At 41.1% G+C, this 15,490-nt stretch overlaps 2 protein-coding genes across 2 annotated transcripts in view; both read right to left on the minus strand.

Annotated features, from left to right (window-relative positions):
* Window positions 1–1,348: 1,348 nt before the first annotated feature.
* LOC126213384 (piggyBac transposable element-derived protein 4-like) lies at window positions 1,349–2,233 on the minus strand. Its single transcript, XM_049941089.1, has one exon. The coding sequence runs from the start codon at window positions 2,231–2,233 to the stop codon at window positions 1,349–1,351; it is 885 nt and encodes a 294-aa protein (XP_049797046.1).
* A 230-nt stretch (window positions 2,234–2,463) lies between these two features.
* The window catches only part of LOC126213566 (zinc finger protein 99-like), a 599,001-nt gene continuing 585,974 nt past the window's right edge, over window positions 2,464–15,490 (minus strand). The window contains exon 11 of the mRNA XM_049941413.1: window positions 2,464–2,564. Within this exon, the coding sequence (XP_049797370.1) occupies window positions 2,534–2,564 (31 nt within the window). The 3' untranslated portion in view covers window positions 2,464–2,533. The remainder of the gene's footprint in view (window positions 2,565–15,490) is intronic.

Genomic DNA, 15,490 nt, shown 5'->3' on the forward strand with positions numbered 1-15,490 from the left:
AGACTTAGAGCTACTTAAACATAACTAACCTAAGGACATCACACATATCCATGCCTGAGGCAGGATTCCAACCTGAGACCGTAGCAGCAGCACGCTTCCGGACTGAAGCGCCTACAAACGCTCGGTCACAACGGCCGGTGCGGTTCGGGTCAGACATGCTGCCCCATAGACATTCTTCATTCTCCAATGGACCGGTGTTTGTCCTTCATCAGACAAGAAATAACACCTCGTTGGTCTTGTTTCGACGCATTTGCCAATAACATCGCCATAGTTCACGGTTCCGCACGTACGTCGGAAAAACACGAATGACACCTGATCTTTTGCCTACATGACTGCTTATATTCCCGCATCAGAGTCACGCTATGCTGCGTATGTGCTGCCGATATGCCCTCAAATGGAAACATCTTGATCGCTCTCTTACGCTACGTACACAGGAGAGGGAGGCGTAAGTCTGCAGCAAAATTTGGACGTAGTGACTCCAAACCTGTCGCAGTGAGCACTCTGGCGCAAACAGTTGCCTTTGTTATGGCCGTGCACTGTGTTCGTCTGTAAGTTAAAAATCTGCCCCATCCAGAATAAACTGAGTCTTAACTTCAAAGAGGAGTTATCGACTGACAGAGCAGTGCAGCACCTGCTCAGTAATCCCAGAAACATTGAAAGGTAACAAAAGAGACACGTCCTGCAGAGTCTCTACTCACCCCAGAGTGAGGTGAGTCAGCCCAGCACACACAGTGTCGCGTCAACAGCCCAGCCAAACTAACACTGTAGGCAGAGACAGCCTGACCACCACTGATGTATATGTACCTCTCAGTGGGGCATGTTGCGTCATTACACCCTTCACTTGCTCCACAGGTGGCCATTCGGATGTGACACATACCATCTTATCGCTTGTCTTGATCGTTTATTGTCATATGTGATGGCTTTAGCTAACGACTGAGCTCTGTGAGTAGGCTGACGTAACCTTTCCTTGATTCTCAGAGAACACTGATACCCAGGAATGCGAAATGTTAAGTACTCGTTCTGTAACTGATTGAAATTTGGTACTGCATCACTGCAAATTTTGTCATGATCTGAGTTTTAACTCTTTCATGTACAACTAAATTGACCAAAAACCAGCTCTACAAGCACACGACTTACTTTTATTGTCAAAAATTCATACAAGCAACATATTTATAATAGAATGAACATAATTTTACCATTGTACACAAAAATTCAATTTTTATAATCATTGTTGGTCACAAGGGAGGTGGTTCATTTTTTGTACCACTGTGCATTGATATGCATGATAGTCTTGAAAGCATGTCTCCCTTTTCCCTAAGCATAGAGGAACCTTACACACACTACACATTCAGTCGGTGCGAATTTGTTGTTTCTTGGAACTACATTCTGCACATCTCCTCCTTGTAGATCTTTCTGGCTGATGAGATGAACTTTCAAGATGCACAGATTTCAGAACATTGGGTTTCTTCTTCTTGGACTGGAGATGGCTGCTCAGGCTTCGCTTTTTACCTCTTGAAGCTACCAAGGCAGGTGCCACTAAATCCCTTGCGATTTCTGTTCTGAAGTCCTTCAGAGTCGTCTTAGGCAACTTCATTTCTTTATGGATGATGAAATCATTCACCACAGTGGCATAAATAAAGTACCAAAATATCCTGTACGACCACTTTCTGCTCTTTCTGTCAGTTTCATATACGCCCATCAGCTGGTCAAATTTATCTACACAATTCATGTTGGCATTGTAATCGGAGAGAGCAATGGGGCAAGAAACTTTTATTTCATTTCCATCTTTTTTCTTTCTTGCAACCTCTGTTGTTTGAGTTGGATCATGGAAATTTGAAAGCAGATGGAGGGATCTCTTATCTTTCCACTTCATCACACTAAGGCCTGTATTGCTAGTAGCCCAATCATAGTCACCCCTTTTCATTTCCTTGTCACTTTTCAGCATAGGTAAAGATTTTGCACTTGGATTCACTGTACCACAAGCATGTATTTTGTTTTCTTTAAAATCTCGAAGGAGATCTGGGCTACTGAAATAATTATCAAAGTAAACTCTGTGATCCTTACCTTTAATATTTTCAGTGCGGTCTTTCACAACTCTTTCTCCCAATTTCTTTTCCACAGCATTATCTTTCTTTCCTGTGTAAATATCCAATTTCCATGCATAGCCAGATTTGTCTGCTAGTACCCACACCTTGTAGCCTCTCTTGATAGGCGTCCACTGCCATACATTCATTTGGATTAAGTGCTTTCTGAAAGTTATGTGAAATTCTTTCTAGGAAAGGACGCAATTTATAATCATAGTTGGTGTCCCCTCGATGTGGCATTTTACTATTGTCATTCAAATGTAAGTTGGTGAGAAACCATTCGAAACCCCTCCTTGACATCAGCTGACTCACATAACTATCATGTAGATCAGCACCTGAACTCCAGTAGTCTCTGTAACTAGGAAGTGGTTTTATGCCCGTCAAGATATTTATCCCTAAGAAAGTTTGTAATTCTTCCATAGATGCTGGCACATAAGGTTTACCAGTAGTCAGAGACGACTGTTGCGCATATAAGTTCGTCTGAAACAAGAATAATAAATCCATAATATCATCAGAAAGCAGAACTCCTAATAACTGATATGGTGATGATGTGCCTAACTTCACAATAAAATCACTGGGACCACTCTGGGAAGTAAATGCATGGCACCAGCAGGGCGTTCAGTTTTGCTCCACTTATGTTCAGTATGTAATCTGACACGTTCCACATCATTATGAAGTGTCGTATTCATGATCTATGGATCAGCAATCTCAGATGGAGTTTGATGCACTGTGACGGTTTGACTTAGCTCAGTCTCTGGTGACCTAATCACTGAAATGGTCACTGGGCACTCATCCTCAGAATCACTTGATGTATCAGAATCAAACAGAATAGCTTTGGATGTAGTTGGTTCCAGACAATAAGAATTGTCACTGGTGTCATCACTGTCCCCACTATCAAATGATATGTCAGATGGAATATCCTCTTCAAGAACTTTCAAAATTTCAGACTCAATCAGCTTTCTCTGACCCCTCATTATTACTGGAAAGTAAAGAGTAAGAGTTACCTATGTTTGAAGTAGCTGACTGTTGTGGTACAGGGGTACATATTTTGAACTGATGAATAGTTAGCTACATTTTAATAATTTCTCATAGAAATAGTCTGAACAACACAAAAAACTACAATAATCAAATGTACTTCCATATTCCAATAGAAATTTTGTTGGAAACTTCCGTTAGCAGGTAACAAATAACAATGTTGCCCAAACAATGTCTCCACAGTGTACTTGAGCGAACCTGACGTAGAAACATGAAGTACTGGTGCTGCTACAAGAACCCAGTAACAACTGACATCTGGTGCATACATCTAAGAACTACAAAGAACATACCCTGCTAGTAGTTCAAGTAATCCACCACGAGAATGCGCTGTTCTACGCATCCAAATTGCTGGTACAAATAATGTACCACCGTACAACCTCGGTGCAACATAAGGTGGTACACATATTGTACTACCAGACTTGAAAGAGTTAACAGCATAATACAGTCTATTTTGCAAATGTCTTTAGGAGATGTGTGGCTCTACATTTGATGTTTCATGGTCAGTTCTATTTGACTCGATTGACCAGCCTGATGCGAAACATTTAAAATGGGATACATTTTACATCATTAAATGAAAATTTTCTACATAACATTAAATATTTAGCCACTAAAAAAACTCTTTCGGAACAGGCCTTGGAAGGCCCGACAGTATCGACCGGCAGCCGTTTCATCCTCAGCCCATAGGTGTCACTGGATGCGCATGTGGTCAGCACACTGCTCTCCCGGCCGTAGGTCAGTTTGCGAGACCAGAGCCGCTACTTCTCAGTCAAGTAGCTCCTCAGTTTGCCTCACAAGGGTTGAGTGCACCCCGCTTGCCAACAGCGCTCGGCAGACAGGATGGTCACCCATCCAAGTGCTAGCCCAGCCCGACAGCGCTTAACGTCGGTGAACTGACGGAAACCGATGTTACCACTGAAGCAAGGCAGTTGGTATTTATCCACTGATAGCCTTTAATATCGCAATACCATTAGCGGCAACTAAATTTCACTTATCACTTTTGTGTACAATGTAGCAGAAAGAGTGCAGGATTAAATTTGTGGATGATCTGGAGAGACAGGAGGTGGGCAGTGTGGCACACAAGACCGAATCTTCGTGGGCTGATACCGTGGAACTCCTATAACGACAACTTACCTATTATCTTATCGTTTACTTTGTTCGTCAGCTCACTGACGTTTCTAGACAAATCCCCTTTAAATTGGATGGAGACTCCATACAACATCGACAGAGAGTGCTAATCTTCTTTTCTACAAATAATGAACTATTTTTTGACGTTGAGGTCAATGCCAATACTGTAAATTTGCAACTATCCCCCTATCTGTCTCTCTATCTGTCTGTCAAAGCCCACGGACACCTTTCACTTTCAGGAATGCCTCTGAAAGCCTCTTGGATCTTTGCGCTATGTGAGTAAACGATTGAAGCGTCTCTCCATATGAACACCAGTCACCATAATGAAGGCTGGAGGGTAGGAGATGACATACTGGCGGAAGTAAAGATGTCACGACTGATTCTGAGTCGTCCGTGGATAGATCATTTGAAAAGCACTTGATGACGAAAGGCAAAAGTCCCAGGTTCGAATCCCGGTCAGAAATGCATTTTTAATGTGCCAGGAAATTTAAACAGCAGTCACTCTACTCTTGCGTCGTGTGGGGTGGGGAATCCTGAGATTAAGAAGAATTCTGCATGCCGTGTCTACGGTTTACCAACTGCTCCTTTCATAGAAAAGCAGTCATGGCGATGTCTGACAGAAGTCCGCTTTAGAATTACTCCAGTGAAGTCGACGCTAACACTGTAAAGACTACAATGTGAGGGAAAACGTAGTCGGGAAAACGACGTACAACTACCTCTTTTAAAGGTCAAGTAAGATCTGTACACAGTATTGGGTACGTTGAATTCTAAAAGCTCGAACGTGAGAGGTGTCAGTCCACTACCCTCCACTTCACCGGTCGCACGAAAAGATAAAAAGCAGGTACCTCTGAGGATTTGTTGATGAGAAATTAGGACTTGTGTACGTTGAACACTAAATCGAATGAAACCTATAACTTTATTTGAGAACGACTGTACTTCCATCCACTTAGTCTCGTGAAAAATCTTGGCGTTGTATGCATTATGTTATTTATGTGTACATTAGAGTCATAACTCACATGATCCAGAATAATGAAAATTGAGTTGCCACATATTCTCATATAGCTTTATACATAGAATATAAAATCACGAAACAGTTATTCACATTTGGCACAAGATCCTTGAGAAAACTGGTGTTAAACTGCATGGTTAGTTTCAAAAGTCTCTTGATCCGCTAGATCTTGTGAGTTTTGTGCCGTACCTCATCTTGACGAATCAGCGATTAGCTCACACTGTGCCATTTTCTTGTGTAGTAGTAAATAAATATTGATGCCAGTGGAGTGTGTTTTCTGTTCTGTTCAGCTATTTTCGGGAATATAATTCAATATAATCGTTGGAATAAAACTGATTTAAGACACAAGTCATGGAAGTAAAGTTTCACCCGTTGGAGAAAGATAAAGACCAAGGAAACGTTCACAGCTCCCAGAAATGTGGTAAAGTCAGGAAGCCAAACGAATGAGGTTAGAATATCCTGTTTTCTTCATTGTTTTCAAATTAAACTGATTCTTGTTATTGACTTGATTTGTTCCTCCACGTAAGAATGTATAGGACTCTTTCTTTGGAACTTAACACTGAGGAATCGCAAATTCAATATTTTAAGTCCATTTTTGAAAAATAAACAGAACCTCACAGTGTAGTTTGTTCTGTCATTATAGGTACAAACCTTCAGTGCTGCCCCAGTATCCAACATGTCAACACCGTGGAGGAGCATTTAATTGTTGTTCACTTTCTATGAACGATATTAAAAACTTTCATGATTTGTTTTATAAAACAACGGAAAGAGATTATCAGAATCAGTTCATATTGAAGCACGTGGAAATTTGCAACGTCATCAGACGTCGACCTAGAAAAGAAAAATCAAGTCAAAACCAAAAGTCACAGCTGCTTAGAACGACGAAATATTTTATACAAAGCACACAGAAAAATAAAGTTTCAGTTTGCATGTCAACCTTTATAAATGTATTGGGAGTGTCACGATTTAGAATAAATAATATCACTAAACAGTTTCATCAGCATCGTTTTGTACAAGACCGGAGAGGTGGCTTCAGGAGGGCGGCAGAATATGAACCCAAGAGAGACTGTGTCATGAAGTTTATAGATAGTCTAAAGTGTATAGAGACACATTACTGTAGAGGACGAACAGAAAGACGGTATCTGCCTGAAAAAATGAACTGTAAAATGTTATGGAAAATTTATTCGCCGGCTGCGGTGGTCTCGCGGTTCTAGGCGCTCAGTCCGGAACCGCGCGACTGCTACGGTCGCAGGTTCGAATCCTGCCTCGGGCATGGATGTGTGTGATGTCCTTAGGTTAGTTAGGTTTAAGTAGTTCTAAGTTCTAGGGGACTGATGACCACAGATGTTAAGTCCCATAGTGCTCAGAGCCATTTGAACCAAAATTTATTCTTCCAAGCCTGAAAACATCCCTGTGAAGCTATCTTACTTCAGGTACATCTTTAACACAAAATACAACGTAGGCTTTGGTACACCGAGAACTGATGTGTTCTACATGCTTAAGCCTAGCTGAACAGTTAAAACATCAGAGAGACCCTAGCAAGAAAACTCAATTAATTACTGAAAAAAGGGTTCACAAGTTAAAATATATGGCATTTTTTAACACCCTGAAGGAGAAAGACTTTGAAACGTTAATTCTTTCATTTGATTGTGAGAAGAATATTCCATTGCCGAAAGTTCCAGATAGTCATGCTATTATAGCAGACACATTTACGTACAGAATTTTACCATTGTTAAAAGTCACAGTAAATCTGAGTTAAACCGTTCCACTGTCACTTCTTATTGTTGGACAGAAAATGAATTCAGTCGAGATTCAGACACTATAGCCGCATGTGTGTTTGATACGTTAAACACCCTAGACATGTCTCATTACAAACAAATTCGATTGGTATGTGATGGTTCAAATGGCTCTGAGCACTATAGGACTTAACATCTATGGTCATCAGTCCCCTAGAACTTAGAACTACTTAAAACTAACTAACCTAAGGACAGCACACAACACCCAGTCATCACGAGGCAGAGAAAATCCCTGGCCCCGCCGGGAATCGAACCCGGGAACCCGGGCGCGGGAAGCGAGAACGCTACCACACGACCACGAGCTGCGGACTATGTGATGGGTGTGCTGCACAAAATAAGAATTCTAGTTTCATTGCGATGTGTATGTTTTGGCTTTCCATAAAGTCTCCCCCCCATATCGATGGAATTGAAATGATTTTTCCAGTCACCAGTCATAGTTACATTCCTCCAGGCCGTGTGTTTGGAAATATAGAAAGAAAAATGGAAACACTGGAAGTAATAGTACAGCTTGAACAAGTGTTTGAGATTATTTCGAGTCAGTCAACATTGAAATTGCTAGGAAGAGACTCCAGTGTTGCCGAATTCAAGAATTGTGTGAAAATTGCGTTACGAAATTCAGGATCATGGCATTTTTCAATTTCAAAATTTAAGTGCATTTACATAAAGCGCGGAATGGGAAATAAAATTCTTGTGTGTGGTGAACAAACGTGCAGAAATGACCTTGTAGTGTTTAGATCTGTGTTTAAATCAGGAATAAATGCACTTACACATCCCGAACTTATCCAACCAAAGAATTCAAAGTCTTTCGGGGAAAAGGAGGGATGTTGAAAAACTTCTGACTGCCCATTATGGGGAAAACTGGAGAGAAATTGAGGAGCTCAAGTTCTATAAGCACGTCATTGATGAGAATACATTGGATCAAACTGATCATGAGTGTATGTGTGACTTGATTCAAGAGGAACTTCATGTTGTGATATAGACATAGAAGAGTAAAATTATTTTCAGTTTTAGAAGTTAATCTCCTTCAAATCTTCAGTTTTATTTTAGTAGCTTATTTCCTTTTGGTATTTGGTAGTTTCTTGCTTCTCAAAGAATGCTTAAAAGTTTGAATTATTTTTCAGATTATAATATTATACTTTTCTTTGTGATCAATAATTAGTACTCGTGAATAGAAAATTTGTAAATTTCTTCGATCATTATATTGAATAAATGTGCACTGTAGACATTTCTTTTATAAAATTACAAACGGTATTCCAAAATAGAGAATAACTTTTGTAAACTAACACAAGCAAAGTCCATAAAAGATGATTAATTGGTATTTATCACGATTAACATCGGAATGTAATATTATATATACACTGTAGAAGAGAAAGAGGCTTGCAGTCGGAACCAAAAAGTGTTGCATATCGAGTCGCAACACTATAGTTCCCGCGAAACCAACATCGTCCAAAAAGCTCAGTACCAAAATTCACAAGATCCAAAATGGGGATTGTCAAAACTTACATGTTCCATAGCTCATTAACAAAACTCACATGATCCATAATATAACCTTAAATAATTGTAATTTCTCAATAAGCAAACATAATCTGAAATATACCTAATAATTTATAGCCATTGTTCTTGCACATACTGATGTCAATATATGGGACATGCGCACGACACATGTAAAACACGTTTTTAGTCATTTGTGAAAATTTATGTTTTAGGAGCATGTGAGTTATGCTTCAATTTCTCAATAAGCAAACATAATCTGAAATATACCTAATAATTTATAGCCATTGTTCTTGCACATACTGATGTCAATATATGGGACATGCGCACGACACATGTAAAACACGTTTTTAGTCATTTGTGAAAATTTATGTTTTAGGAGCATGTGAGTTATGCTTCTAACCTACTCTTATGATGCCATTGTATAAGTTTTTTTTTTTTTTACTTTCAGTACGTCATTTAACCATTAATTACTTGAGCGATTTAGGGTAAAACAAATTTTTGTTGCATAAACTCTGACTGTTTTCATATTGCTATTGTTGTTCAGGAATAGTAATCACGTGAACACGACTCTCACAAAACATTTGCGCAGCCTCCGGCTATGACTTTGGTTCTGGTAGAAGATTTCTGTACTGACCTCGTGTTTCCGACCAATGTGAGCGGTAACTACGCTGCGTTTGTGAAATAAAATCACTTTAATTGTAGAAATCACCAGTTGAAATTTCATTGTGGCTACATCTTCACTACTTACTATTTTACTCATTTCTTTTAGTTACGTATAAATACGGAATGCGTTAACGTCAGACTGCTGCTGGCAGTTCAATGACTTCATTCAGTTTCTTATTTCTTGAGATAAATGCTTCTTCTCTTTCGTTAGGGTTTTGTTTTGCTTAAAATTCGATGTAGTTAGCTCTCTCAACCGCGTTTATCACACCTACCAAACAGTCTGTGAAATGTAGAGAATGTGTATGGTACATAAGGTGCAGTTAACGATTTCTACACGAAATCTCTTTACATTTCACGGTCTGGAAGAGTAAGATTGCAACATGCGCGTACTTCAAATATTTGCTGTGTTACCTGACAAAGGCAGTGGCTCCCACTTAGACTTTATTTTTAACCATATCATATATACTATTTAAGGACGTTTACTTCAAAAGGAGCTTAAGTTTCAGAGAATAACGCAGTTTTTTGTTTTTCTCTAAGCACTACGTGATTTCAGATGATCGAGGCACTGGGAGACAATTTTGCTATCCTCCATTTCGCTTTGGTAGTTACTCAACGGAGCAGCAGAGACTCTAGTGTCCCAGAACTGGAGAAACTCAGTTGTCTCTCTGTCACTGGGAAGGGAGTTCTGTTTTTAATGAGGTAAAGCGCCTCTTACTTTACTTACAGTCAGTACTGTTGTTACACAGTCAGAGGTGTCCAAGTGTTTAATGAAATACTTCGTATGCAGTAGCAGAACATGTACCTAATCTCACATATTAACGTTACTTATGTAAAAGCCTCCTTGCAACATAATTAGGCAAGGATAATTGCAAAATAACTGTAATACTATAATTGTATAACATATGACAACACTGATTATATGTAAACATGTTTAAAGGTGAATAAATATTTTATTCTGTTCTGTGTCCTCTGCATCAAGGTGAATGGGTTTCAGTCACTCTACGGAGACCGTCTTCCGTTATAATCTATCATGAAGTCGTCTGGTAATCTACACAGCACTCGGAACAGACCTGTACGTGGTTGGTGGAGAGGGGGACGTACAGTGTCAGTATGTAGCCAGATGTGCGACACTGTGGCCAGATCCTCATCTGTGATAACTGCTCTGCTGGCAAGGATGCATGTTGATCTGTGACAGTCTCTCTTTTAATAAGGTACCAAAATCAGACACGTGTTCCTCAGGCGATACGTTCATAGGTTTGTTTGTCTGTCGGTAGCTCACCAGATAGATGTACTCATTTGCCAAACACCGACTCTGCCAGTGAAAGAGCTAGATCTTCCTTCACCGCCAATGGAAGGCCTAACAACGCCAAAGCTTTCGTACACTTAGAACTGTGTGTCATAAACGTAGCCTTGAGAGAGTGATGAAGTCAACTATCCCATTGCTTGTTGGGTGGTTGCTAGTTGTGTGTGACGTATTTTGCCAGCTGTTTAGGTGAAGCCCTGACTCCGGGTGTGCTAAAGTATGAAAGGCGCAGAAAACCTCTTTCCTATGTCTCAGCAGAATGTAAGGACGTAATCTACGCTGTGATGTATCACACCATAAGCGGTAGGTCTCAACAATTTGACTTGCAAGATAATTTGATATGTTTACACTAAAGCACAAATTACAAATTCTGCGAGTTAGCGCCAAAACACATCGAGAGCGAGCACCAGAGAAACAGAACAAAGAAGAACATTCATACAGATAAAACACGCTGAAACATATCACTGTCGTTTATGTCTAATGATCAATATCACTTGCCACTACATGCTTTCATTACAGGAAATAGTTTACAATGCGAATTATATTGCTAGTAATTAGTAGCAGTAGGAAGGCTTAATGATCCTTGTGATTTTCCAGATGCATTTCCCATTTCGATTACTGCCTGTTCTATGTATCCATCCATATCCAGAAGAGATATTTGTGAAGATTCGAGGCAACTCTTAAAAAGCTCTCTGCTTAAAGGAATCATGATTGATAACAAAAGAGTCGAAAATGAGTGTTGGAACAATGTGTCATTGAAGTCATTATATGATTTGAAAGGGATGATAAATAAATATGAATTACACTACGAGTGAATAATGAAATTTCCATTTTCCCCTTGCTTAAGCCATCCTATACATCAAAATATTCTGCTGTGTAGTTAGTTCAAATGGTTCGAATGGCTCTGAGCACTATGGGACTTAACTTCTGAGGTCATCAGTCCCCTAGAACGTAGAACTACTTAAACCTAACTAACCTAAGGACATCACACACACCCATGCCCGAGGCAGGATTCGAACCTGCGACCGTAGCAGTCACGCGGTTCCAGACTGTAGCGCCTAGAACCGCTCGGCCACTCCGGCCGGCTGTGTAGTTAGTGGTCAGGACCTGCTAGAGTGTGATACTTGTCCAACCAGCCTTCCTGCCCTGAAATATTCGTTTTGATGATAGACTGCCCTGTAGTTTAGCCCAATTTCTGCATTGGATTGTTTTAAAATTGACGACATGCAAATGAAAACAATTAAAAGTACTGATCTTCCAGTTAAAATTGGACGTCAGGAATAGTTTTAATGTAATAGTTGAAAATATACAAAAATTTAACTGTATGGTGTACTTTCAGAATAAAGTATGCATTTTGTGTATTCACTGTTGTTACACATTTGCTAAACATTACATACTAGACCCAGGTTAAATTTTCAGTAGTTTATGTACAATATATATGTGTTATACATGTGAAAATGTTCGTCAGAGCCTTGTTCATAATCTAATATGTTTCCTGAAATTACCCTGCAGTTCTAGTTTTTATGATGAAAAATGTATTTAAATGTGGGACAAAAATTGCAGGTCACACTGTAATCTTCATTGTGATTTCATTCCTATGCCCCATAAGGGCTGGCTGAGGCACAATCCACTGCTCTTCAGCCAAGTGACATTACAGTTAATGAAAAGAGTAAACTATACATAAAAAGGCGGCATAAGGAAAACATAAAAACATAGTGAGTGAAGACAATGGGGCTATAATATACACTGACAATGGGAAGTTCATTGTGGGATAGTTAAAAAAATCGACATAAAGTTAAAAGAACATAGCTCACGAGTCATGGAGCACATAAAATACACTGGAGTCACATGCACAAGTTAAAAGTTGGCCACAGTATAATAACACACGGAGAGAGACACTTGAAAAAACCATTGTAAGCAATGGAACACACATGAAGAATAAAAACTGCCGGGAAGGACCTGCCGAGGAAGAGGAGGCCTGAGAAGAGGGAAAAAAGAGGAGAGGGAGGTGCACTGGGGGAGGGGGCCTAGAGGGTGTGGGAAGAATGGGGGTCGAGTGTGCACTGAGAGGCAGGAGACGGGTGGGATGGAAGATGGAGAGGGAAGGCAAGTCAGGAGAGAGTGCAGCGACACAGAAGGGGGGCATGGGAAAGGGAGTGGGGGTGTAGGAGGAAGAAAAACCTCTCAATGGAAGGGAGGAAGAGAGGAGGGGGAGCCCTGAGGAATAGGAAGGGGAAAGGTGGGGTTAGAGTTGGTAGGAGGGGTAGAGATCAGGGTAAAGCTCATCATCTGGGAGGGGTAGCTGTTGGAAGTTGTGTTAGGAAAGGAGGTGGAGGGTGTGGAGATAGAGGGTGGGATATAATGGTAAAGGCATGGCAAAAGGCTGGGGGTAGAGAGGATAGACAATGTCACGGGGTGGGTGGGATCGAGTTGTCAGACAATGCAGAGGGTGTGAATGTGTTCGAGGAAAAGAAGGAGTCATAGGAAGGGGATGAGGTCATAGAGGATCCACATGGGGAACGGGAGGCAGATATGGAAGGCGAGAGCTTTGTATATGGGAGGGGCAGAAATCCAAGCATTGGTGGCATAGCAAAGCATGGGGTAGATCAAGGATTTGTAGGTGTGAAGGATGGTGAAAGGTTGCAGTCCTCATGTCCACCCAGACAGGAGTTTCAGGAAGCAGAGTGTGCGTTGTCTTGGATCGTAAGGAGATGGGGAGTCCAGGTGAGGTGATGGTCGAGAGTGAGGGCAAGGTATTTCAGGGTAGGAGTGAAGTGGATAGGACGACTGTAAATTTGAGGTAAAAATTGTGGAGCCAGAAGGAGCGGGTGGTATGACCTATGATGATTGCCTGTATACTGGAAGGGTTGATGCGAAGGAGACACTGGTTGCACCAGGCAGTGAACTGTTCGAGGTGGGTTTGAAGGGTACATTGGGACTGTTGAATGGTACTATCAAGGGCAAGGAAGGCAATGTCATCAGCAAATTGGAGGAGGTGAACAGGTGTGGGAGGTTTGGGCATATCTGCACTGTATAGGAGATAGTAGGGAAGGGGAAGGACGGAGCCCTGGGGCACGCCAGAGGTGGGATAGAATGTACAAGGTATTAGAGTTTGTATTGTGGATAGTGAGATTGGAGGGACAACAGGAGAGGAAGGAAGCAACGAGATGGACAAAATTGATGGGAAGGGTGTAGATCTGGAGTTTAAAGAGGAGCCCAGCATGCCAGACACGGATGTAGGTGTTCTGAAGTTTAAGGGAAACAAAGATAGCAAAGTGATGGGAGTTAAGTTAGGGAGAAAGAAGATTTGTAAGGTTAAGGAGCTGGTCGTTTGCTGAGAAGGAAGACACACTGGGTGAGGGGACAGAGGTGGTGCTGGTTAAGGTGGTGATGAATATGGCTGGAGACGAGTGACTCAAAGACCTTACTGAACATGGAGGTGAGGCAGATGGGATGATAGGGTGTCAGATGGGGGGGGGGGTTGTTGGGCTTAGGGAACAGCAGAACATAGGAAGTCTTCCACGGGTCAGGGAAAAAGGTGGTGGAGAGGAGGACGTTATGAGGGTAGCATGGGCAACAAGGAAGGAGGGGGGATTCTTTCAGGTGGCTGTAGGTGACACTGTGGTGACCAAGGGCAGTGTCGCTTTAGGGGTGGAGAACGATTTTGATGCTGTGCGCTGTGATGGGAGTGTTGATGTCTGATGGGTGTAACTGACCCAAGCACCAGAAATTAGGGGCGAGTGGCGGGACACAGGTATCAGTGCATTCAAGGGCGTCGTAAGCTCTGGGTAGTGCACAGCTGTGCATACCGCCGTGTGGGATCCCTCTGTTGTAGCGTCTGCAACTGAGAGTGACTAAGCATCTCACGGAAGCTTTCGTGCTTACTAAATAACCGTATAACTAATGCTGTTGCTCTTGTTTGGCTTTTAGAATGATGAGTAGCTTTCAAGTATTTGTCAAACGATTGATTTGTAAGCTATCAGTTAGCACACCTGAACTTGAGGTTCAAGTCCTCCCTCGGGCATGGGTGTGTGTGTTTGTCCTTAGGATAATTTAGGTTAAGTAGTATGTAAGCTTAGGGACTGATGACCTTAGCAATTAAGTCCCATAAGATATCACACACATTTGAACTTTTTTTTTTTGAAGTTTTTTGTGTTAAATCAAGACCCTTATCTTCCTGTTAATTAACCATGAAAGACGTTTAATATATCTTCCTTCACAAGTAACCACGTGAGTACATGTTGAAAATTCCAATGGTGTGATGTAAAATTTGGCGACAGGGTATTGTACCCAGCACGTTATCAGATGGGTAACTAAGTAAAATCAAATGTTAAATATCGAATTCGCCTGCAGCGAGATTTATCAATATGTAGTAACGATACACTTATTTTCTGCCCCCAGAAACAAACCCGGCACCCTCTGTCCTCTTTATCCATCCATACACAGATATAAACATTAACTCCTTGCTGACCAGTAGTAAGATGCTCATACATTTGACTAGAAATAATGGCAGCTATCGTTATTGTTGACAATTCATGAAGGGATATTAAATATGAAAGTTATTTTTTGCTGATGCTTCGGTGTGCACACACTATGGCTTACAAGGAAACTATAAATATTTTTGTACTGGACCAGGTTTCCAACCCAGATACGTTCCATTCATAGAGAACCGAATTCGAACTCCACTCCATCACCAGAATTTTCTACGTCTCAAATTTACATTAAATATGAGCCCTGTGGACGTAATGCCCATTGAGTCATTAAATGAAACAAAATTTTAGTGCATTTTTACCCGAACAGAATTTCTCTCTTCTGCGACTACCGCTTTTCTTGTGGCGCAATTTAAACACTCTGGCCCTGTTGCTGGCGAAGGGATATGGTGTTTATGCGGATTCTGAACTATGGGGTGACATAATATTCTTCACTTGGTGTCACCAGAGATGCAGTAGATCCGTTAGTAAGTGTTAAAAATGAACGACCA

The sequence above is a fragment of the Schistocerca nitens genome, chromosome 11 (assembly GCF_023898315.1).
Source record: "Schistocerca nitens isolate TAMUIC-IGC-003100 chromosome 11, iqSchNite1.1, whole genome shotgun sequence".
NCBI lineage: Eukaryota > Metazoa > Arthropoda > Insecta > Orthoptera > Acrididae > Schistocerca > Schistocerca nitens.